This window comes from Phalacrocorax carbo, chromosome 1 (genome assembly GCF_963921805.1).
Source record: "Phalacrocorax carbo chromosome 1, bPhaCar2.1, whole genome shotgun sequence".
Lineage (NCBI taxonomy): Eukaryota > Metazoa > Chordata > Aves > Suliformes > Phalacrocoracidae > Phalacrocorax > Phalacrocorax carbo.
In genome coordinates, this window is record NC_087513.1 from 192201737 (window position 1) to 192228832 (window position 27096).

Consider the following 27096-nt stretch of genomic DNA (forward strand, 5'->3'; position numbering starts at 1 on the left):
TTTCCACTGAAAAAAAATGAACAGTCATAAAATTTAGTTCTAGTAAAATAGTCTCATCCCTACATCATTATTGCAATTACTTGTGACAAAAAGATCTAACCAGTATCAGCAGGGATGCAAGGCCTAGTAAGACAGAAGGAGCAAATAAACAGAACAGATAAGGATTTGCTCCATGTATCACATACTTAAGCAGTGGGGGAGCGATGGGGGCGGGGGGACAAACAAACAAGCAGTATGTTGTCAAAACTAGGGGATTTAAAACTAAGGGATTATGACTTCAATCTGTTCCAGCAAGCTCATGAACAAGAAACCCAAAAAACAAACAGTAGTTAAGACTGAAAGGTACAATTCTAGAAAACTCTTTTCACTCCGGTCAAGAATGGAAATGCTGATTTTAGAGTATTTTTCAATTGACCATTTTTTTTTCTGTTTAGATACAGAGTAGTTTCCTACAAGAAATAAAGTAAACTAGGACTCTTCAGCTTGAAGAAGGCATCTGAAGAAAAATATATGAGACATCTATAAAATTTTGGGTGGTATGGTCAAAAATCAACAGCTCTTGAAATATAAGAGCTATGGGGCATTGCATTAAACTGGGAGAAAGTAGGCTTAAAAGCAAATACTACACAATCAGTTTTGTAATTCCTTCCCAGAGGAATATATGCTAAAACACATTTTACGTATGTTCAAAAGCAGCAACTCAGAAGTCTCAGAGCCATGCTTTGCTAGTGGCTAAAGGAGCGTTAGGAAAGGGCTTCGTTACGAGCTTTCCCTGCTCTTAAACTCTTCCCTATGCACCCACTCTTGAAAAACAGAATACAGGGCTAGATGGGTCTTTGGTGCAACTTGGCATAAGCAGTGTGTTCTAAGTCAACATATTTTAATGAAAACAATCAAAATCCTCCTGTGAAAGCAGATGCCTGCAGTCACAAAATAATAAAATAAAATCTCCATTGAAAGAGGCAAAATGAAAAACTGGTGAGGAATTAACAGTTGTACTGACAGACTCAGGCTACTTACTTCCCCAGAGCACATACAAATTTTATTTGGTCAAAGCAACACCAATTTCCTACCATTCATTTTCTTGTAGTGGACTCTAATGCATGGGTTTAAATGCATACCAAAGCGCGCACACACACAAAACAGAATCTTACTTTAGACAGTTGTTCAACTCAATTAGCACTTACTGGGGAAGAATGAGAAGGCCATGCACATGAAGTTACATGTAAAAGGATGTGTTGGGTTAATTTTACCCATAGCAGCCCTCATAGTGCTGTGGTTTGTTTTGGTAGCTAGAGAGGTGTCAATAACACATCAGTGTTTTAGCTACTGCTGAGCAGTGTTTGCACAGCATCAAGGCTGTCTCTCCAACACTCCTCCCCTCTCACACCCAAAGGTTAGTAGGCTGGGGGTGGGCAGGATCTTGGAAGAGGACATAGCCAGGACAGCTGACCCAAACTGACCAAAGGGATATTCCATACCATATGACCTGCTCAGCAATAACAGCCAAGAGAAATGAGAAGGAATGGGGGGGCATTTGTTATTCACGACATTTGTCTTCTGGAGCAAGCGCTACACATACTGAAGCCCTGCTTCCCAGTAAGTGGCTGGCCATCGCCTACTGACGGAAGTAGAGAATAAATAATTTGTTTTTCTCTGCTTCAACCCACCGCCTTTGCTTTTGCTTTATTAAACTGCCTTTATCTTGCCCCACAGGTTCTTTTCCATATTACTTTCTCTCCCCAGCCCCATCCCCACTGAGGAAGCAAGTGACAGAGCAGCTTGGTGGGCACCTGGCATCCAGTGAAGGTCAACCCACCACAAAGGAATACTGGGGAGGGGGGAATCACTTTTTTCCCCTCCAAAAATACAGCATTGTCGTGGTTTAGCCCCAGTCAGCAACCAAGCACCACGCAGCCGCTCGCTCACTCCCCTGTGGTGGGACGGGGGAGAGAATCGGAAGAGTAAAAGTGAGGTAACTCACGGTTCAAGATAAAGACAGTTTAATAGGTCAAGCAAAAGCTGCATGCAGAAGCAAAGCAAAACAAGGAATTCATTCACCACTTCCCATGGGCAGGCAGGTGTTCAGCCATCTCCAGGAAAGCAGGGCTCCATCACGCAAAACGGTTACTTGGGAAGACAAACGCCATCAATCCCAATGTCCCCCCTTCCTTCTTCTTCCCCCAGCTTTATATACTGAGCATGGCATCATATGGTATGGAATATCCCTTTGGTCAGTTGGGGTCAGCTGTCCCAGCTGTGTCCCCTCCCAGCTTCTTGTGCACCCGGCAGAGCACGGGGAGCTGAAAAAGTCCTTGACCAGTGTAACTGCTACTTAGCAACAACTAAAACATCTCCACATTATCACCGCTGTTTCCAGCCCAAGTCCAAAACACAGCCCCATACTAGCTACTATGAAGAAATTTAACTCTATCCCAGCTGAAACCAGGATAAGCATCCACTCAAAAATAAATTTCTACCGAAAAAAAATCATAATGGAATTAAGTTGGGGGGTGGGGGGTATGCACAGCAGAAATGACCAAATTCTCCAGGTTATCAGACTTGTTAAAATATATGCTGTTTCTAAATCTTTCTCATTTTGGCCATAAACAAGCTGTTATCACTCAAGGTTCTGAAAATTGTATTGCTTTTAAACAGTTGAGTGAAGACTGTAATGCATGGTTAGTATGACTCTAAATATAACCTTCAGCTTCTCCCTCTTATAATCTCCATAAGATTAAATCACCCTTTTACGTTTCCTTGGTCAATAGCAGGATCCCTGAAACAGAGGACACTGTGACAGTTCACTGTTTTCCCAGCCAAATACAGTCTGAATACTTACAGTAGTCACATGCAAAACTTCTCATCAAAAAATAAAGAGCTTAGCATTTTGTAGGGAGTGAATTTCATAATAGGAAAATGCAGATTAAACCAAAGAAAATTTAGACTATGAACTAATTAAAGTGATAATCTTTACTTACCAAAGTTTGGTCAAAGTTTTACATCTACCTTAACAGTGCTAACTAGGCAAAAAGGTTCTCCCTGGGTATCATCTCTGCTTAGCAATCAAGCAGGAAATGAGGATTGGTAATTAGTGCACCTAAACAGAAAAAAAAGAATCTATATGAATTGATGAGAAGGGAAAACTCAAAAGTATCATAGCTCATGAGATCAAATGTGTGCTTTTGAAGCAAATAATCTAGATTTCTCCATTTTTAATGTGGATGCTTCAGTTCACAACATGATCTTGGGTGCACAAATTATATTTCAGATGACTAAAATGAAAGACGCACTCCAGGAGTACACAAACATCCCTGGTACTATCACTAATAGCTAATGTGGGATCTTTTCTCACTCTGACAGACATCATCTGAAAAAAACCAAGATGACTATGCTCCAAAGAAGCAATCAAGGTATGCCCATAGCTAAGTATCAACAAAGTTTTGTAGGAGCCTGACATATCCAGCGCTCTTCCACTAACACATTCGCATCACTGGGTAACCAGTAGTTCATCTGCATTAGCCAAAGGACTAAGTTAATTCCTAGGTGACACTAATCTCAGTAAAACATCTTGGATCTTGTCATGCTAGAGGTTTCATAGAAGGAAAGATGAAGCTTCCAATTTGGCACGCATAAGCTAACTAATCACATATACAGAAGAACAACTTTCTATAATTTTTATTTATTTTTAAATCTGTAAGGCACAAACACATTAGGTGCTTCCAAGAGCAGTAACAACCTTTGTGTGGTATCTTCTGAAATCACAAGCTACTGGAACTATCTTTCAGAATCCATGCAGAAAGTCATTGCAAAACTACTCTGCCAAGAAAAAAAGCAAAAGCATTGTAATTGGATAATTTTATTACACATTGGTTGATAGAAATGAGAAAGAAGCTCCAGGCAGCAACCTTCTGATGTCCAGTAAGGAGAATTCTCCAGCTTTGAACTGAACCTACTTCAATGTTTTTATACAAAGACTTAACACAACAGAACCCAACTTTGAACAAAGATGGTTGCATCTTTAAAAACACATGGTAATTTAAACACCTTGGTTTGTTGTGGTAAGAAGGTAATTTCCAAGATGCAGGATACAGAGGAAGGCCTGAGAGGCAGAGAATAAAATAGAAAAAAATTAAGCTCATCTGAGGAGAAATTTAGTCATGACCCTCACTGAGAATGAGTGACCTGATTTTTTTTATCCTTACTGGAGAAAAGGCCAGCATAACAACTAGCCATTAAAGCTAGGAGTTCTTCCAATGGAGACAGAAGTTTTCCAAAAAAGTGAAACAATAAATGGATTGCATAGGGATGAATACATGCCAACAACCCACTGACTGTCAAAAGTTCAGATCCCACAGAAGTACAAACTACCTGATGAAATTAAGCAACTTACCACCCCTACATGGAAGGAATGCAAAGCAAGAGAACAAAGAGCAAAAGAGCAGGTCAAGGAAGAGTTGATGTTGGACAGCTTCAACACAGCAGACCTTAATGCATCTCACAGCCTGAGAAGCATCCTACTCTGATGACAATCATCACCCATTAGGAAGACTCATGCTTAAATCTGGTTCACTTAGGGGAATCCACACAGCTCTTACCTGTTTTTAAACAGATTTAGGAAAAAAGGTACCTAGCATACAAAATTCATTTCACAAGGGATATGAGGTTTATCTAAGAGATACCCCCTTCATCCTCTGACTGAGTAGGTCTTCCAAGAACACAACAGATTTGCAAATCCTAGCTAAGAGTTTTAACTGACTGAACCAATGGCACCTAAGCTTCCCCCCAACAGTCACAAGCAGGGTCACAAGCACTTCATCACACCCCTCTCCTCCCCAGTTGCCCCTTTGACTACATTCAAATCCCAGTCACCAATGAATTTGGAGATATACAACAGAATACAGCGTAAGGCCACTGAGTAGACTGGCTACACGCTCCATTTGAGCCCTCAATGAAAAGCTTATCGCACAGAAACAGACCCTTAAGCAGGACATGAAGGACAGACTATAGCTATATCACCTAAGCAAATGAGAAACAGGCATCTCATTTGCCAGAAAGAGCTCATACAATCATGGAATGGTTTAGGTTGGAAGGAACCTTTAGGGATGATCAAGTTCAAGCCCCCTGCCATTGGCATCTTTCACTATCAGGTTGCTCAAAGCCCTTTCCAACCTGACCTTGAACACCTCCCAGTGATGGGGCATCCACAACTCCTCTGTTTCAATGCCACCTGTTCCAGTGTTTCACTGCCCTCATTGTAAAAAATATCTTCCTCATATCCAATCAAGATCTACCCTCTTTCAGCTTAAAACCATTGCCCCTTGTTCTGTCACTACAGGCCTTGGTAAGAAGTCTTCCTCCCTCTTATAAGCTCTTACAAGCTTTCGTGTAAGTTCATCACTTCTGTAAAGGAAACTTCAGATAGGCAAACTAATATTTATATGCTACTTCACAAAGAGCGATCTATTTCATGACACAAACTCAGATTTCCTTTTTATGAAAGTAAAGCAACACAGTCACATTGTCATTCACCTGTACATCATAATCACAAGACAAATGCCTGGCACATGCTCCAAAGTTACACTGTATTTATTGTGTGTAACATCCTTCTACAGTGTTGACAGGCCCATGTTGCTCTGGCTACATGAATAAGCTTCCCACATCAGCAGATAAACGACAACCATCTTGGAGGGACAGCCTTATTAATTCAGACGGTCTGATGGTCCTGCCATTGTTCTGTGGAAAAATGAAGCTCAGCAGAACTGTGCCAGCAGCACTCTAAAGGTATGTGATCTCAAGAACACATAAGACTGAAGTTTATCTGGGCATAGAGGGACCAGAAATGATGCCTGCTACAAGTGGCCATGCATACACAGGCTGTAGTTTGATCAGTGACCCAAGCTGACCTCAGGATAGCAAGCTAAGTTCAAGAGCAAGATGAGTACATTCACAGCTAAGATTCAGTCCCAAGCAATGAAGGCCCAAATCAACTGCAGCGCAAAGTATGTCCACAGTAGCATGCTGCCACTGCATTCATTGGTTGTAGCTGAGGTTTTGGGAACTTCATACTGATATACTTAATAAATCTCTGGAGACCTGAAGGGTGTGCAAGACTGGCTTCACAGAAGTCCCTTTGAGAAGCTAAATTCCCTGTTAAGAGTATAACAAGGCCTGACTTTTCTTCAGACGCATATGAGGGTTTTTGGGAAGGGGGGGAGAATCCCATCTTGAGGGACTTAAAAAAAAATATCTGGGTTTAGGTGGCTTATAAAAGCATATTAAAAAAGGAGGTTTAGAAACTACACTAATACTGTAATCTGTAAGAAAGGAATTACACTAAAACAGACATGGTAAAAAGAAATTAGGAAACCATAATTGCACACACAAAAAGTAGTGATATTTTGAGGACAACTTCTACAACAGATGGTTGGTTATATCAAGTACAGGTTTTCTGCCTGTGTTTTAGGAAAAATTATGGTGTATTTTGAAAAGTTAAAACATGAAAACAATTCTCAGGTTGACCAGCTTTCCCCCCACCCACACCCACCCCCGAATTGTAGAAAGAGAGATTATAGCAGGGTGGGTGGAATTCAGCTTCCAGCTTCTCAATTTTAAAACCTATCTCATCTTTCTTTTTATTAGGATTTCTTGATGTCTCGCTAGAAGGGACTGAAATTTTAGAGAGTATCTTTCACAGCAATAGTATAATTTCAATTTGGAATGGAATCACTCAACTACATTACCTACCAGTAGACCCTCTTTTGTCAGAACCTCATCCAAACAGCTGAGCTTCTAAATGGCCTCCCCTTCTCTGTTAGAAGTCTGACATGCAGTCACAAATTTTCACTTTTAAGACAGCATTATGTACATCCTATTTCAACACGCATCTTAATACCAATTATTATAGTTTCATCAGCAGTCAACTACCGAATATGTTGTTGCTGTCAGGCTGAAAAAATCTCTGATGCAAGAAACTCACAGCAGCTCAAGAATCACTGACTCCCACATTACACAGTTATTAAAATAAATAACCTATTCAAATAAAAAAAGTTTCTATACAATGAAGACAAAAGGGCATTACTCTTCTGCCTTCACCAACGACAAATTAAGGACCTATGCAGAAATCTCACGGGCTTATGACTGGTAATGCTGTATTCAGACATCAAAAAACACCAAGAATATCTTATCAAACCAGTATTTTCACTTAAATAAATCACTTCTTCAAACTTTAGTGTAATACAAGCACACATTCTTACAGCAAGAATGTGTAACTCAGCCAGAAAGGAGGAATATACCAAGTAATTTTGGAACACAGCCTTTTAAACATTGAAAATGAGAAATTACTGAATGTTGAAGGGATTTTTTCCGCCCTCCGTCTTTCCTTCCCATAAACCATTTATTCAAGTTAAAGGAGGAGCCTTTTAGCACTTACAATACATACCTTAACTTGATAATGAATGTAGGAGCTCCACAAGATCTTTAGCACCATATCTGAACATTTAAAACTAATCTGAAATTCAGTTTGTAATCCGAGTGTGCAATGTACGTGTTGGCAGTACAAGAACTTACTCATCAGTACTGGTTCTTTGGATAAGGAAATACTTAAAAGGATTTAAAGGATGTCTTCTACATTGATGACCAAGAAATTTGGAAGAGATTTTTCAGAACTGTGTAAATCTCACTTTTCAAAGCTACTCTTGCTCCTAAATCTGCCCTCTCAATGAAATTTAACTGCTGAAGAACTTAAGTAACCTTCAAAAAATGGTGCTTGGACCACCAATTACTTAACAGATGAATATGGCCTATCCAACATATCAGACTTCATGAACGGGGAGCGAGAAGTAAAAAAAAATCTGAAATATAGAAAAGACAACTACACCTTCTGGAAGAATTCATACACATTTAGTTTTCTTTTAAAAAAAGGTTGTATTTGCATCTATGTTGGTGTATGAAGATGCATATTTACTTGATTTGTATAAATCTGCAAGTAAAACATTTTCCCCTTGTTATATTAGATGCTATTTATACACAGTTAAAAATGTTCATTGAAAGCATCCCTTTAAGCAAAATGTACTATAGCAATTAAACTTCATGACCACACAGATTTTTTCATTAGAACTACTTTGCACATTTCTCATATGCTTTTAAAACTCCTGTTTTTTCCTTCAACAGTATGCAGGTATCCAGTGAAGTACATTTTTGATGTTCAGAAGTCAAAAAAAAAAAATCTGTGAAGAAAGGTAGAAATACAGTCCACCATGGCAGGGCATAAATGAATTAATTTTTTACTTTTATTGATGCTGCCTAAAATCCAGCATTCTCCCACAAATGAAAATTATCTTAGTAATCTAATTCTAGCCCTTCATAGGTCTGTCTATCACAAATCAATCTGGAAAGAAAACTCTCACAGACCATATCAAGAGCTGAGAGTTCCTGATACCTCCTTAGTAATCCACTATGTAAATAACCAGCTTTAATTTTTAGTTCAAAGCAAGTTATTTAAAGAGACTGGTATTCTAAGAAGTTTTAAAAAGAATGATGAGATTGTTTCATTGTGTGTTTGGGTTTTTTTTAGTTTGCCGTTATTTCTTCCATACATACATACATAAATAAATACATAAGAGCATGTATTTTAAAGAAATGCCAAAAAAACCCCAAACAAAAAACCCCCGAAACCAACAAAATCACCCCACAATTATGAAAATTATTTTCTTTGTTCTTTTCATTATGAAAAGTAATTTAGTAAAGATAATGTAAGCACATTAAGGATTTTTATGGAAAAAGTATTTTGCTGAAATACTCCAGCCAGAAGAAATACTTCACACTTCAAGTATTGTGAATATTACTTGAAAAGCATGTTTTTATTTTAAGGAATGCAAAGCTAGAAATATAGGCATATTTTTCATTTGAAATTGATTAAAAAAACCCAAAACCAATTAGTCCCAAATCCTGTATGAATAGGCACAGCTTTGATATTCATAAAAATTTAAGTACAGAAATATGTAATATGATAGCCCTACTTTCATTCAATATGTACCTATACTCACTTTGAAGAATTATTTAAATAAGAATTAGAAAAAAATTACAATAATTTCAGCTACAGATAAGCTGTAATAGTGAAGCTATGGAAGCTGAACGGAGAACATATGTAAATCTAATCAAATGGACCTATAAAAGACAAAAAAAAAAGACAAAGCTTGCATCAGATACTTGGTTTCTGTTTCCTTCACTATCATCATCTACCCAGTACTCCACAAATATGGCCACTGAAATACATCCTCAGTACTCGTTCTTCATGACAATTTCAATTTTTACTTAATTCAAAAGCAAAGCCATAACCCACCATTTGACATCTCTTATGACAAGGATTACAGCAAACTTTACTATTACAGATCAAAAGAAGCCTTTAAAAATGCCATCATATTTAAATAGTGAAGATGGTAAAGTGTTAAGAAAAGTGAATCTTTAAGTACAGTAATTCAAATTTCCGTTCTGAAAAAAGTAAAGACCAACCAACTGAACAATGACAAGGAAATAATTGGCCAATAAATGTCTAAAACAACGAATAGCGCCTCACTAAACAGATAAATCTCTCTTTTTATCCAGTTTCACCTGCTTTCTTAGGGCAGACGTAGCTTTTTCAATTACTTTTTTACTGTGAACAGCTCTGTAGAGCCCCTTCATCTCAAAGGAGAAAATTTTATTCACCAGCAAGTAATGTGTCACCAACACAACCAACCAGTAAGAGCCATAAGGCCACTCTGCTGAGGACAAGAGGACCATAACAGTCCAATAAAGCCACATTTTTTAAACGAGCAACCTTTAATAATTTTGAAAGAAAAGTAAAAATTATCTTTTTATGTATTTGAACAAAAAAAATGCACCGTGTTTGGAAGGTATCAGATTTTTAGATCTGTATGTGTTCCATCTTGCCCTCCCCCAAAGCCTACACTTAATACGTGCTTTCTCTGTATTGACTACCACTAATAAGAAGCCTTCCATTCCAAGTTGTTCTGTGAGTCATGATTTAACATTCTGTAAGTGATCCAAGGCTTTTTTTCCTGGTTTTAACCAATCTTCACAGTTCAACTTTAAGGCTTCAAAATCCTGTGATTCAAAGCTGGATAACATCATCTACATCAACATTTTTTCATACTTCAGAAGTGCCTCAAAATGCTTATATTTACATTTATAATTTACTGATGCTCACTAGGCATTCCATTTTCTTTCATTTTTGCCATGCATTTTTAAACAAAAAAAGATGATCCAACCGAACAATGTGTGTGCAGTTCAATGGTAGTTCACAATTAAATGTGCCAGACATCTGTGAAAGTCTTAACTGGCCCTGTGCAAAGGAAAAAGCAACGGTTCTACAATTTAAAAAGCACACAAAATTAAACAATGTTATTCTCACCTACCCAAAGAACAACTTATGTAAGCACTCGTGGTGTAACTACCAAATACAGATAGATAAAGACAATCAAATGTTTCCAGGTAGAACACACACATATACTGGTCTCTGGCAATCAACCAAAACAGAAAATACTATATGATATTGATATAAAGGAAGGACTTCAAACATGGCCCACAACTTTTCTTCTAGAAAAAAATTAGAAAAACCTTTCAGCCTTCCAGTTAAAAAACAGAAATCTCACAGTAACTGTGCCATGGCAGTATGATGCTTAACTAAAAGCTCGTTGGGTGCATTTTGAACATACCCAGAACTCACGTAAATTATGAAGTTCCTGTTCATCTGTTTGTAACATTTAAATTGTAACTTATAATTCAGCCACCATAACAAATAAATCGGTTCTCTCCTATGCAAGAGAGTTTTAAATAGCAGTAGCTGTCTGACGGACTTAAAAAAGAAAACATTTAATTTCCTCTTTAATACATACTTTATAATATTCCAAGCCACTCATCTCAACCACTGTGAACTCTCCACAAGAACAGTTACAGTCTTCTTCCTGTCAGCCAGGGACTTAAAAAGCACAGTGTAGCTATGAGATCGTACAGTACCCAAGTTCTGAGCCTTCTGTGTGGAAACTGGGCCCACATTTCCAGTGCATGTGTCACACAAGGGGCACTAGTTAGTAAGAAATAATCCCTAGGTGTTTAAGTAAAAGCTATAGACCATGAAACGTAAGCACTTTCATCCACATCGTATTGAAACACAGTGTGGGATTAGTGACACAGACCATTTAATACAAGCTGTTTACTGGTAACATTGTCCTCCAAGAAATCTCTAAATAGCTTCACGTGTATGAAGAGAGACATCAGCAATCTGCATGACAGAACAAGCTGATTCCTCTCTGTCAAACAAGACTTTACAGAGGCAGCAGCAGAGTTGCTGAAGAGCTGTGCACCACTGGCAGCTTTTTTAACTAGTCAGAATTTACTGGTGTATCAGAAACAACAGCGCATCTAGGACAGTCAGTATGCATAACTAAACCTCCTTCATCACTTGAAACTATCAATTGCATTTTTTTAGTTACACCTCACCACTGAAATGTCAATGCAACAAAGTAAGTCCACAGATTTCAAAAACTGAAAAACAACTGTTTGTTGAAACACAAACATTGATCAACCACTGCATAAAACTGTAATTGTGTTTACAACTATAAACAAAAATATTTAAACCAAAGGTTTTCTGTAACAACTCTATTTCAAAATATTTCCATCATTTAAACAAAACCTATCTCTCTGTGGTGCGTTGACTGTGGCTGGATGCCAGGTGCCCACCAAGCCACTCTATCACTCCCCCTCCTCAGCTAGACAGGGGAAAAATTACAAGGAAATGTTCACGGGCCAAGATAAGAACAGGGGGAGATCACTCACCAATTACTGTCTGGGCAAAACAGACTTGACTTGGGGAAAAAAATTAATCAGAGTAGGATAATGAAAAATAAAACCAAATCTTGAAAACACCTTCCCCCCACCCCTCCCTTCTCCCCACACTCAACTTTACTCCCAAATTATCTACCTCCTGCCCTCCAGCAGCACAGGGGGACTGGGAACAGGGTTCCACTCAGTTCACCGCACACAGTCTCTGCCGCACCTTCCTCTCACAGTCTTCCTCTGCTCCACTGTGGGGTCCCTCCCATGGGAGACAGTCCTCCACAAAATTCTCCAACATGAGTCCTTCCCACAGGCTGAAGTCCTTCACAAGCTGCTCCAGTGTGGGTCCCTCCCATGGGGTCTCAATCCTGCCAGCAAACCTGCTCCAGCGTGGGCTCCTCTCTCCATGGGTCTACAGGTCCTGCCAGGAGCCTGCTCCAGCATGGGCTTCCCATGGGGGTAACAGCCTCCTTTGGGCACATCCACCTGCTCCAGTGTGGGGTCCTCCACAGGCTGCAGGTGGATATCTGCTCCACCATTAACCTCCATGGGCTGCAGGGGGACAGCCTGCCTCTCCATGCTCTTCACCACAAGCTTCAGGGGAATCTCTGCTCCGGCGCCTGAAGCACCTCTTCTCCTTCCTCCTTCACTGACCTTGGTGTCTGCAGGGTTGTTTCTCTCACATATTCTCCCTCCATTCTTTGGCTGCAGTTGCACAGGGTTTTTCCAGGCCTCCTTCTTATATACGTTATCACCAAGGCACTACCACCCATCACTGATGGGCTTGGCCTTGGCCACCGGTGAGTCTGTCTTGGAGCTGGCTGGCTTTGACTCTGTCGGACATAGGGGAAGCTTCTAAAAGAAGCCATCCCTGTAGACCCTCCGCTAGTAAAACCGTGCCTCACAAACCCAATACACTGTCTGAGACCAGTACTGTATCACTCCTATTCCCCAAACCCCAGCACCTTCAAAACCTGAGCATTGTCCTAGATGTTGTCCCCACAGAGCATCACAATATAGTTTTTTTCTATGACATTTTACTCCCCGAAGATTGTCTGATTACTTTAAGTATTTCTGCTCTACAGCTTATTTGGATGCTTATAACAATAGAAGACTTCAAGCAACTCTTTGTTTTCAGTCACGGTACAAACCTTTTGACCTAGAATGGTTTTTCAACTTACAAATATATGAGAAGAAAAAAGATGTTGAAAAAATTTAAAATATTGCTAGGGAAACTGAACACAGATTAAGAAGCTCAAAGCTACTTACCATATAGCAGCATCAAAATGTATTAACAATTACTGTTAAATGCTACTTTCCTCAATAACTCTTGGCTGTATGAATTTTTAATAATGCCTCAGTAGCCTTTCATTATAGTGTTTTAAAGATCTCATTTTGCTACACTAAGTATAGACTATTTAGTTGGATTTCAATATTCTAAATAAATTGAAATGCCAAGGTGTTTTTCTTAAGTCAGGATTTGGTTTTAGACCACAAACAATTCCCTCCTATCTCCCAGGAAATCTTCATGATTTCTTAAAGAACTTTTAAATCAAAATTCATATTGGGTATGCTGTCAACCGCTTTTACCACATCCTGCTTGTACTATGAAGTATGTGGTCTCCTCAACAGCTTATGCTCTAAAAAATGCATGCATAAGGAAATTTTAAATCCAACATTTTTCAAAAACTAATGCAGCAAAAACATATAGAGCCAGTTCAGATGTACTGCTTAAGCAAAAAAAGCCAGTCCTCATCCCCAAAATTGCCACACCCCCCAAAAAGGCCTAGCACCTATAAGGGGCTGGGGGAAACACATGACCTTAAGAAACAGTAATACAGAAAGACATAACACAACCATGGACAGAGTTCAGAAAACTGAATCCCTATGTTAGCAGGCTGGCACCAGTTTAGTTCAGGTTGCTTAACCAGCTTCCTTACTAAGGAAGCCCTAGAATCAACTGTAACTCCACAAGGAGCATATGTGAGAGGAATTTTGAAATAGTAATTTAAACAAGGGGCACCTAAGATTCCTCTAACCTCCAGAAAGGATTTAGATTGTATCAATACTTCAAGCTTCTTACCAGGTTTTTTTGCACATCTGGATATCATCAGGTTTTGGTACAAGACACATTTAGGAGTGACCTCAGCCAGAATAAAAGACATTTTATGTTCTGCTCTCTTTTCAGGGTGAAGTAAGTTTTGCTTAAAACTGAGCTCGACTAAGTTGAAAAGCCAGTTATGCCATAACCAGTGCAGGAGAGAGCTCAGTTACAAGTATTTACATCCATTCTAACTTCAGAGGACAGGCTAGAACCACAAACCAAAGCTGTGACAAACAATCCAAGAGCTTAAGTCTGGACTATTAAAAATTTAAAAAAGGGAATTTTCTATTTACACTCTGAAACTTCTTAACTGCTTTAAGTTTAAAGAGAAGGATTTCTTACTTTAAAAATTCAACACTTAAAGCATTTTGAAGCTCACATGTAGGCTTAGACTCTGGTATTAACAGATGGTGGTAACTCACTCAGACACTTCAAAAATTAATAAAACATCATATAACCAGTCATTTCAAGGTCTCTGTAAATGCAGGCAGGTGCTGGATCACTGAGAGAAGATAACCTGTTGTATTCAAGGTTTTCCACTCATACTGTCAAGAGGGTTTTTTTTTAAATGTAAAGCTTCCTTTCAGCAGTATCATTTCTTAAGAGCTAAACTGCACCTAAACAATTAACTTTTTTTGTGCTGATACTTTTAATAACAGACTCAATGGGAGAAGTATCAGCTTACATGCCTTAGCCTCGTTCAGTTTAAACTTCTGCTTCCCCCTTTCCCATCCTTCTTTTTGATTCTTGCTTATAGTTACACCAGAGGTTCTTAATACATGTTTTACATGTATTTGCATTAATATGAGCTGCTGGGTTTCTGAAAAAGTGAACGTGTAGTTTTCTAAGCTGGCTATCAAGTGAGAAAAAGGATTACAGACTTGAAAACTATTTTTTAACTAAGCCAGGACATGCAACAATGCAAGTAGATCCAATTTTGTTCTTAAATAGAATTTAATATCTTTTTAGTAAAAAAAATTAAACTATTTTACTGTAATTAAAATTTTCCCTTGTTATAAAAAACATTTATACTAGCAATAGGGGAAATCATCACAACTGCAAGAACTGTGAATAACCTGCTTCTGGGTGTTAAGAAATACTTGTAACTGATCAATTTCTTCATCGAAGAACAGTCCACTTTAAAGACGGTATCAACTCCCCTTCAGTGAGCACTACCTTTAAAATGTCAAATGCCGTACTGTATCAACTGTCAGAGACTGACTCCCTTTCAGTGACTAATCCTACACATTGTTCCAGTCACAATGTGTTTATTATGGTACATTACAAGTTACTTTGAACAAAAGAAATATTTTCTTTGCACAAAACATGAACCATAAAATTTATTACACAATCATCTTTGCTTAATATATATTTCTAAGTTAGATATAGCTATACATGTATAAAGTGCTATCAAACATTTCATCTATAAACATTAAATTCATTAATCTCTTCAAACTCAGTGCAGAACTTTAACAGCTTCATATCTCTAGTGGATATTAGTATTTTTTCCTTCTATTACCAAGCATCTGTAACTTTGAAGACTACGCTAATGGATCTTCTGGTTTAATTTCAATTCATGCTAATTCATTGAAGAAGGTAGTATCTATAGTATACGTTAAGAGACACAAAGTTTTATTAACTCAGTATTAAGCCATTAATTTCATACATTTTCAGCAGAATATCAAATGTAGCTACATTTTATATTTCTGAAATCCAAGAAACAAAGCTTACTTATAACCATAACTGTGATTTGCAGAACTGACACACACTCTGAGGTTTGCGTGTGTTTCATCCAAGGCTATCTATTAACAAGCAGGCACAACAGATGAAAAGCAAACACTCACTGCTGTGGCTCACGGAGGTCTGTTTTCTTTCTTGGCTACATGCAGTGCAAATTGTCCTTTGCTGGGTTAGGCATAGCAATATTGACTGGATTATTTGTGGTAGATATTGCAGCTCATACTGTGAGATGAGGAAAAGGGTTGCTATAATTAAAAGGCTTCCCAGACTCCACCTCCCACTTTTTGGAAAGGGAGCACTATTATCTGCACAAGGAGAATAAAGATCTAAATGGGCAAATGATGAAGGGAATGGAACATCTGACATACAAAGAAAGGCTGAAGAGAGCAGGGATTTTTTTAGCCTTCAGAAGAGAAGGTTTGAAGAGACCTTGTAAATTTGTGTATTTGTAGTGGGTGAGTAGAGACAAGGGAACCAGACTCTTCTCAGTGGCATCCAGTGGCAGGATGAGTAGCAACGGGCACAGGAAACTCCACTTACACATAAGTGAAAACTTGACATGGGAGCCTCCATCCTTAGAAATATCAAAACCCAGCCAGACAAGGCCCTGAGCAACTTGCTCTGGTTGACCCTGCTTTGAGAACAGATTTTTGTCTCAAGACCTCTAGAGGTCCCTTCCATCCTCAGCTGTTCTACCTTTGAAAGGTCTGTGATTCTGCTAGTTTATGAAAGTGCTCTGACAAATAAATTTCAGGAGGATGTTGTAGTGTTAGTGCCAAAAAGAAGAATGGAGAGGCACAATCATTAGCATGATTTTGATGAGAGATGGGGAAGATGAAATAAAGTGTGTTGCATACGAGCCCAGGACAGTATGTTGAAGTTTCTTTTCAGATGGGCTCAATCCTCTTCAGCCTTGGACAGTAGATACAATTCTAGCAGGCTCTTGTAAGTCTATTCCTGCATTTACATAATGCTCTCTAAGATATCAACAGCTGCAATGGAGGCTGCAACATTTCCATGAGGAACAGAGTGGATGAGAGAGTCTTTCAAATAACCTAAATGCTGCATAAGACAAAAACAAAAACCAGAAGACTTCTGCAGGTCATTTGGAGGTATACATGCCATAGCTGAAGAACACTGAAGAAAAAGCAAATAATATTTTTGGAACTGCTGAGACTAAAACATGGGGCAGGGGCTCCACATATCTCTCTAGGGAAAGAGAATGAGAGGAATGAAGTAGCTCCCACCTCCTGAGCATCTTGCTTGGAAGACCTTACTCAGTCAGATGCAGTCTTACACAAGTATTTCTGTAAGTCTCAGCTATTCAGCATGTGACTATTAACAGCCAAGTAGCCATCAGTCACAGATACAACTCAAATTCCACACACCTTCGCATTTTCCCAAACAGATGATTTATTTCACTGGAGCAACAGAAGGAAAAAGAGGGGAAGTTGATATTCATTTTTCGACAACTTTATGTAATTGAACTTCTTGCTCATGGAGGAACATGTTGAGGCAAGCAATCCTACTGGACATGTAAACAGAGTTTACATTGATGGCTTTTGTTGGAGCTGTGAATCGCAAAAGAAAACAGCAAAAGTCACCAGCCATGAAAGTATTAAGTACCGCTTAAAAAGGTTCTTTACCTCCTTCCTCTTTCCGTACCTTAACATACCCACAATGCAGATTTCAGAGGCTCCTTGATAAGTTTCATTTATTAAAATTACAATTTGAAGAGGGATGAAGCTGCCTGCTTCCTACAAAATTGGCTTTTTCTTCTCAGGCAACAGCTCTTGCCCCATTCTCTCAACATTCCAACTCCTACAATTAAACAGCTGCAGCTAATGCCTTTCTGCAAAGATGCTGAATCCCCCAGCCCATTCTCTATACCACTAGGAAGCTCATTCTCCCTGCATAACATCCTCAGATATACTACTCCAAACCCTGCTTTTCAAGACCTTCTTTTACATTTGTAGTTCTTTACCCTTTCCCAATCCTTAGGTATATTTGCTCACATTATGGAGATGCTACACAATTGGAGCTGACAAAACTCTGTAGCTACGTTCTGATGTATATGACCTATTGGAAGGGGCAGACACCTTTCCCATCCTGCTAACTATAAAACATAAATTTAACTTCAAGCAAGCATGCTCCCCAATTTCAAAGTAATCTTTTTTCCCTCCTATTTTTAATTGAAGGTTCTTAACACTAAAAGTAACACAAAGATTCTCAACCCACAATTAAATTGAAAGTGTTTTCTGGATGCAGTGAGCTACACAAAGTATTGCTGAAGAGTAAGAGCAGACTCTGATTGGTCAGGCGTGATCAATCCAAGACAGGGCTTGGCTTCAGTCACTTCATTACTAGCTTGAACGTGTATTTCATGGTTACTAGTCTATATTTAATGAAAGCATATGTTACTGTTTTCTATAATTCTGTAGTAGAAAAGTCTTTGTTCAATAGGTTTGTACAGGCTCCTTTGTGAATCAAAGGACATGTTGTTTCCAAATTCATATTTATGTTTATAAATATTCAAAACATTTTCTTTTTACATAAAAGAGCAAAAAAAATTAAAAAACTGTTATAGTGGCTCTTAAAGCAGGCAAAAGACAACAAAAGTTAGAAAAATTTATGTAATTGAGTATTTGTCACAGAATTTAAAGACTTCAAAGGCAAGAAAAAAAAAAGTATTGACATCACATAAAACTGATTGCAATGCCATATTGCTGGTACTGGAGTTAGTTTAGAAGGCTCTACTCAGAGAATGATTATTTCTGTCCTCCTTTCTACACTGCACCAGTACTACAAAAGCCATCGGGTACCAAAAAGCATGATTAGATGCACTCAAATGAATAACAATTTCACTTGTAAGTTAATATCTTGCCCTATCTCACTTTCAGTTAATTCAAAAACCTAATACCTATTCTGCATAGTTAAGAAAAGCTTCCAACTGTAAACAAAAGGGCAGTGAAAGAAACATTGTTTTCCAAATATAGAAGTCAAGCATTTGTAAGCTGTTAAACAGCATAAGCAGTATTCACATTTATGCAAGCTTTCAGTGAATTGTTATGTTGGAACAATTTCACTGATGCAACCAGATTTTAAATTAAAGCAGGGTAGTCACATTCTAGGGCTGCATTAATATAAATGAATCGACATCACTGGTATAAACCTCACTAACACCAGAACTACTTAGACTTACTTATTTACTGAAGATCATGGTTCTACTTTTGAAGTACACAGAAAATAAACTCTAAACCACAAGAATTACCAGAATACAAGTTCTACCAGAGAGTCAGCAGGTTGATCAGAAGCTGAAGTGCTTCTCTACTGGAAATAACAGATATTCATCTCTCAGAGAAGGATTATCGTTAACAATATTCCTAAATTGGAGTTATGAAACTATAGTTCAAATAGCTGAAATCCATCATAATCCGATAGTTGAAACAGGTATTTCTATCATTAAGGAAGCAATGTGACTGTCCAACAAATAATCCCCCCTATTTTTTTAATTGTTCATTATCTTTATGCTGAATGTCATATATTAAATACCATATTATTCATAGCATATCAAAGCCAAACCTTTGCAAGGCAGAAGTCGGATGTAGATCAAATTCAAAACTGATGTCTCAAAAGATCTGCTGCCTCTGATTACAAAAGCAAGTTCTAAATTTGATTCAGACTTAAAGGAAGCTTAAGGTTTCTGCCTGTGCAAGAATTAACAGAACTCCACAACGGAGTATTTCTAAAAATACGAGTGGTAATTAAGGATCAAATTCCATCACAAAATAAATGGAACTTCACCAACATATACACACTACTACACTAACGCTTTGGCCACCAAGCACATACAAGATATCAACTAATGAAGTAGCTGCAATGATACTGTTCTGTGTAAAGCACTACAAAATGCTGTAGTAACAGGAAACCAACACAAGTTGATTTGAAATGGCAGATATACTGAGACAGACTAAGATACAAAACCAAAAAAGTGCAGTACCAAGTACTGAACAGGTAGGACTAAGAGATCGATTTAAAATAGCTTGGATAGCTTAAGTTAACACAGCTGTGTTAATACTGTGCACAGTATTTAACAGGATATAGCACACTCAGTTTTGGTACTTACCCAACCACAGATTTTATTCCACTTTGACTAAGTTCAGTATGGCATGAAAGGGGAACAAACACTTCAGTAGAAATTCAGAGACGATTATGCACTTTTTGGGTGGTTTTTTGGTTTGGTTTTACTATGTAATATAGACAGTGATTCATATATTTGAAAAGTGTGAGTGGAGACAATGAAAAGCATTATCATCAGAAAAAACTGCACCACAGCCTCCTAGTCTTTAACCTCACGAATGTAACAAGCAATGCCCCTCGACTTCTACCCCTTTTAGTACTCATCTGAAAGCCAAGGGGCTGGGGGAGAGAGCAAGGAGAAATACGGAGGGAAAAGAAAGATAGTGTGTAACTGAATACACAGTTAAATGCTTTTTCTTGTAAACCACATGGTTTAAGTAGGGAATCAGGTCACGATTTTGTAAAAATAGCATCTTGATAGGTAAAGGTGCTAACCCTTTGCTTGATGCAAAGGGAGAGAACATAGGTAAGGTCTCAGGTGGCAGCAGGGGGAAGGGCCAAAGATCAGAGGTGTTTTATTAATACCAGTCTCAGAACCTTATTACTTCAGTGTGACAAAAATAAAAAAAGCCTTTAGGTATTCACCTCCCTTATCATCCATTAACTGAATCCTGTAAAGGCAAATACGATGTAAAGCCAAGAAGAAAATAGCTGTTCAGAGTTAAGCAGTACGGAATACTCAGTGATGCACTCACCATGACAGATTTAAAAAAGTTATTGCCTATAGAAATATATCAATCCATCATACCAGAACCACAGCAGATTCCAAGCCACCTGCTATCACTAGCGCTTCATAACTGATATGAGGATTGGAAAAACATCCCACCCATAAACACCTACTGTCAAAAATTAGATAAAAAAGCCAAAAGCAATCAGTTACACTAAAAGAAATTAAGTGAAAATTCAGTCATTCAAAGATTTTCTACACCCAAAACTAAGTTTTCCATTAAAGTATTAGATAATGACAACAGCTACAGTACTCTTCAGCAGCTGCCTAGGGAATGCTATTCCAAACTGTCACACTGGATAGTGCTCTCTTCATATGGCTCTGGTAGTTGCTACAGTAACTTCCAGGCATAGCTTAGTATGGAGATAATATGAGCAGGATAAAAAGGGACCAGCGGCACAGACAGTAACTTGGAAAAGGACTGCCACCTCCAGTTAAGTATTACCTAAAACAAAACACACACACAAAAAACACCACCCAAAAAAACCAAAACACTTACCAACTTCAAAATTCCCCCAAAATCCATTATTTTGAATAATACTACCTATCAGCAGAAAATTATAGTACCAAAATAGGAAGGCTTCCACCAAGAAAATGGAATAAGATTCTCAAGCTTGCAAAGCTAATTCCATAAGAAAATCATAAGTCATTTATACAATATAGGCTACAGCTCACAAGGCCCACACTTTCTCAGAGTACAACAGCATCCAGCAAACAAAAATGATTCTTCCTCCCCATGTAAGAGTAGAACTGTGCCACAGGATGCTGCAGAACCAAAACTGTAAATGGATTCAAAGAACTCAAATATCAAAAGCCAACTTCAGCTCAAGAAGACTCTCAACATTTCAAGAAAAGGAATACCAAAGGGGTGGCGGGAAAATTTTTCTTACATATGCCTCCCTTTATATTTTTCTTCATGACCATTACTACAGAGAGCCTGTAGGGCAAGAAAGATCTCTCACATAATCCAACCTATTTGCTCTGAAGCCGCAAATGCCACTCCTGCAAGTACAGAATGTGACAGAGCACTAAAAAATGGCTTACCTCTTGTGATGGGTGACTAACACTGAAGTAGGATGGAACAGCCAAGAAAACAAGAAAAGCTAGGCAGAAGCGTGGGCTGTAGTCAACAAGAACAGCAAGAGACTTTTTGAACTATGCCTGGTGTTTGACCTACTTCTTATAAGCACTCTCTAGCCTGACAAAACATATATAAAAGCTTTCCAGATTGCACAAGGAGAACCCTGGTCAGCTACACCTGCATCAGATTGAAATCTGTTCAAATGTGCATCACATCATCAGTTCACGATGCATAGGCAAAACAAGCAGCATGTGTCAGCACCAGTTACAATTTTTTAGTATCAATCAGCTTCCTGTTCACCTTTCTTATTTCACGCTGCCATAGAATCAGCACTACAAAACTCAGATTCAAAAATTCTAGGAAAATGAAACTGGAGGAGAGAAAGCTTTCTAAAAGCTAAGAAACTATGCAGTTCACGTAGTCATGTTTGATGAAAGCTGGCCAGACAAGAGGCAGTTCAAGATACACACTGAAGGAAAAATTCCCAAGACCATTAAAATACTGGAAAAGCAGAGAATTACAGAAACAAGTCAGTAAAAATAATGAAAGGAAAGGCCACTGGAGATATATTATAGACAAAATAATTAAAGCCATGTGTGGAAATTTTGAACTAGGAAATAAGTGAAACAAAAATACACTTGAAGCAGAAGAATACAGATGGACGGACTGACCCACTTCCACCTTAATATCATATTCACTGGAGCACATGGTGCAGAACTTTATTTTAAACATCAGCCTATCACATATAAGTACAAAAGGGTATCAAGAAGTGAAGGAACTATGGAGAATAACAAGCACATCTATCATAGCAATAGCAACATCCTTGACAGTACCCTAAGAAAACTAATAGGGCTGTTCAAATGGGAAAGGCCTCTTCATCAATAGAAGCACAAAACTGGTGTCAAAATACCCCCAAAGAGAAATCACTAAGAGCAATTAGAGGATTACATTGTTTGCAAGGAAAGCCTTTTCCAGTTTGGTGCTTTGCAGTACACAAGGGTCAGTGAACACACATCTTGGAACAGAGCATGCTGAACCTGGGAATTCATATTGAACCCATGGACCAAAATCAAAATAAGCGACATCACAGACGAATGCACAAGGTATGATGAGGAGTTCCCTCCTACTTCTAGAAATGTGAAAAGAATACAATATTATATAAAAGCATTCTAGAAAAGCCTTCGGCTCATAGACACTCGAAGGTATCTTTAAGGATAACTGTAAGACATTCATAGGCATATAAAGGCCTGACCCCTCGCTCCATTATGTCTTCCACTGTAATGTTAAACAATTAAAAGTAACACAAGCAATACTAGAAACTCTACCAAGTGATACTGCATTAAACAAATTCACCAGTATAACAGACCTTTGAACACCCAGTAAATTCAGAGAAAAAGAAGTGCCACTAAGAAAAAGAAAAGGATCAAGAGAAACAAGTAATCCCATAAACAGCATAGGCATGCCAAAGAACAAAATACTGCCCAAGCTGAAAGTCAACTGTTAAAATTTGGCAAAGCTGAAAATCCAACAACATATTAGACACGGAAAAAGATTTTCAGCACTGTATAAAAACACCTCACAGATACAATAAATCACCGTGTCCATCAACATCAGAAGGTACCACGTGAAGTAAATCTGAAATGCGGTAACAGACACCACAACGTGGGGCCACCAAAACAAACATTTAAAGGTAAAAGCTGTCCAAGAGAAAACCTAAGGAGGAATCTTCACAGAAGAGCGACCATCTCCATGACAAAGGCAAGCCAAACCAAAGTTCTGTCTCAGACATTTGCTGCCGCTTCCACGCAGATGCAGGAAGAATGAAGTTAAGCTTTAGTTAAGCCTTACACAGGGAGCAGTAATCTCAGATAAGAAAATTTAAAAAGCATCTCAGTCTAACTTCTGATTCTCTCCAATAATAAAAGAAGTCACAGCTATGCAGAATTCCAATACTAAAAAGCTATTACCAAACGGCTTACAGATACCCAATAAGGTATAGTATGGGTTATGTTTCTCTCAGAGCCTTAACATATCAACTGACATATCAAACTGAGATCAGCTCTTTAAGCACTGTCCACTCATTATCACACTTGCACCAAAAGTAATTCAGAAATAGTACAGGTAAGAGCTGAAGAAAATAAAAAAACGAAAACCAAAACACAAACCCAATCAAGTTCTCTCCAAACCCACCCACACCTGAAAGAATGCTTCTAAAATACAAAACTGCATTTTATTTAAAGTTGCTATTAAAATCATTAATACAGAATCAGATAACATTTATTAGTTTAGGGCTATGCCTTCGTCTTTACTTTGTATCTGCCATATTCACTATGTTTGTTTCACATGCGAGTAAATCAAGTTTCAAATGTACAAGCGTAAGTTTGAGACATTCACTGCCCTGAGAAGAAAAAGATTAGCAGACACAATATGACCCCTCTCTGCTGTGGGAATACTGACTATTGTATATTAGAGTCCATCTGTTAAGTAATGACTGATCCAGAATGCATCGCTACTGCAGCAGACTCCCAAGCAGTTTCACATTCGTATACGTCTCCCAGTGCTGAGAGCACTGTTAAACACTCTTGAGTTTATTTTTAAATATAAGCATAGTTTTCAGCAACAAGAACTAATTATTAGGTAGATTTTCTAGGCAAGCACTGTAACAAGCACTGTATGTCCTCCACACAAATACCAAAACACATTCCAACCTCTCCCCACAAAGACAAGGCAGTATTAGTCCAGTTGCTGAAGCACTAATAGCCAGAATTAAAATAAGCTTAAATATCAGTAAGAAGAATAAAAGAAGAAAGAAAGCAGGAAAGGATTCAACATCTTTGTATCTGTCATGATCTATACAAAGCCAGTTAATAAAATAACTATGTTATTCCCTTATTTCAAGTGCTACTTTTAAAGGAATGGGTAATAATCCAATAAAGTTATGATGACTTGTACCAGACTTGTACAAAAAAAAAATTAAAAATCACGTTTCAGTTAAGTGTCAAACAGCTTGTAGAGAGGAATGGGAAATATACCAAATTACTGTTTTGATATATTCACAAAACTATTAGGGCTTTAACCCTGTGTGTTCAGATAAGCCATAAATATTAAAACGATCCGACCAAACCATGTCTTTCCCTGCATGCTGCAGCTTTTCCATTCAGTCTGTGCTAGGTCAAATGCAAATAACTATCAAGCAGAAAACTACATCCTTTTAAAGTGTTTGAAACAAAATATATTCTTTACATGACTTGGTACAAAATGAGTGGACCTTAGAAGCATTAAACTCACTTGAAACAAAGGCAGTTTCAATTAATTGCCATTCAGTTTTGAGCAGTCATTTTTCTATCCTATTTTATATGCAAAAATTGAGGATATTTCATTGACTGAACTGCTTCAAAAGCTTTGCTGCAGCAAATCTTGCATTCAGGAGCAGCACCAAATTGCACATAATTGAAAGTGATTCATTTTTAGAACCACTCGTTTGGCTTCTGTAGGTTCCTCAGGCTTTGGTGTAGGTAGCGCAAAAACATTAAGTCATACAGTCCTGCAGTAACTCTTTCACTCCATGAAGTGAGCAGATGACTAAGGAGCTACATTTTAGCACCTCCTCTGTGTTTCAAGCTATCTACCAGTGTATAAGTGTTTTGCAATGCACAGACCTTAAACCAAATTAACAACGGCACTTACTTTGAAGACAAGAATTTGTTTTGGAAAGCATAGCAGATTATTAAGATATGAGCAACCCAATACAACACTGCAATACAACTATCATGGATATTTAAGCATACAAAACCCTTGCAAAAATCTCCGTCATCCCCCTTCCTCCACATAAAATACTCAACTAGCTCTGAGCTAACAGGGTTAAACCCTTCACATGTTTCAGCCACTAAGAAATGATACCAGCTCAGGCTGCTTTTTTATATCTTTTTCGATTAAAGCCAGATACTACACTCACACCACTCTTTTTCCAAAGAGGAGGCAACCAGGTTATAGGGCAGCGTCCAGAACCCGAAATTGCAAATTACTTAATCTCTTTATTTTTTACACTGTGAATTGCACACACTCCACTTCTGTAGGAGGCGGCCGGGGGGAGGCATTGGGGGGGGGGGGGGGGGGAAAGAGTGGCCTGTCTGTACTAGGCAGGGTCCTGCGTAGAGTTTAGGGAGCGCTGAGGGGGGCTTCTGTCACAGGCACGACGAGAAGAGCAGGTCGCGGTATTAACGGTGAGACAGGAACAAGAGGAGTTTGGGAAGGAAAGATGGTCGGAGAAGGGCCGTACGTGTAGGAGGGACACGGGCAGGGAAAATGAAGGTCCCTTTGGGGTTGCCCGGGGGCGGGGGGAGCAGGGAGCAGCCCCGGGAGGAGGTGGGCTACCCGGGCCGGTGCCCGGCGGCCCCCTGCCCGCCGGGGCGTCACCGGGGCGGGGTGCCCGGCCGCTTACCAGGTTCAGCACCGTCTCCACGATGTCCCGGTTGCTGACCTCCCCGACCTGGATGAGCCCGATGAGGACGGCGAATTTCATCCGGATATTGCGGATCGGCACCGACGGGTTAATCATCCCCGCGGGGAGCACCACGGACCCGGAGCCCGACGCCCTCAGCTCCCCCATCACCGCGACGCTGCTGCCGCTGCCGCCGCCTCCGCCGCCGCCTCCACCGCCGGCCCCGACGGAGATGAGTCCCGCGGGCTGCGGGTCCGGCCCCGACACCGGCTTCTCGCTCGCCATTTACCCCCCGCCGTTACCGGCACCTGCCGCCGCGGCCGCCTCCCCGCCCGGCCGGGCCGAGCCGCGCATCCACCGCAGTCGCACCCGGCGGGGCCGCAGGGAGCCGGCCGGAGGCGCAGGCACCGTCCCAGGAGCCGCTCCCCCGCTCCGCTATAATGAGAGATTATTATGGGCGCCGATGCCCCGTTAGCCGAAGGCTGCCCGGCCGGGCTGCCTCCCCGCCGCGGGGCGGGAGGAGCGGGAGGAGCGGGAGCCGCCGAGCTCGGCGCGGCCCGGGCAGAGGAGAGCGGCGCGCGGAGCTAACGGGGGCGCGAGCGATCGCCGCTGCCGCTGTTGTTGTGGAGCCGAAACCGCCGCCGCTCACGCCGCCATGTTGCCGCCCCCTGCCTGCGGTAGCCGCTAGGGCGCCTGCGCCGAGCCCGTCGGGGGGAGTGGCCGGGCCGGACACCCCCCCCTCTTCCCCGCCGCAACCGGCCGGGAGACAGGTGAGCAGGTGCACGGGGTCCGCGCCGCCACCGCGGCGGTGTGAGGGGCCGCGCTGAGGCGCGGAGCCGCCGCCTCCCCGCCGGGGTGCCGCAAGCCGCCGGCCGGCGCCCCCCGGCTCCGGGGAGATTACGTAACGCCGCCTGAAGTGAGAGGGTGGCGTGCGCCCGCCCGCCCGCCCCGACGCGGGGCCGCCCCCCCCGGGCGAGCGGCCCGCCTCGCCCCGCCGCCCCAGGGCGCCCCCTGCCGGAGGGGCG

At 40.1% G+C, this 27096-nt stretch overlaps 1 protein-coding gene across 7 annotated transcripts in view; it reads right to left on the reverse strand.

Annotated features, from left to right (window-relative positions):
- The window catches only part of NBEA (neurobeachin), a 505018-nt gene extending 478152 nt beyond the window's left edge, over positions 1 to 26866 (reverse strand). For all 7 annotated transcript variants that reach the window (XM_064441021.1, XM_064441019.1, XM_064441015.1 and 4 more), the window contains exon 1: positions 26072 to 26866. In XM_064441021.1, the coding sequence (XP_064297091.1) occupies positions 26072 to 26356 (285 nt within the window). In that variant the 5' untranslated portion in view covers positions 26357 to 26866. The remainder of the gene's footprint in view (positions 1 to 26071) is intronic.
- Between the last annotated feature and the right edge of the window lie 230 nt (positions 26867 to 27096).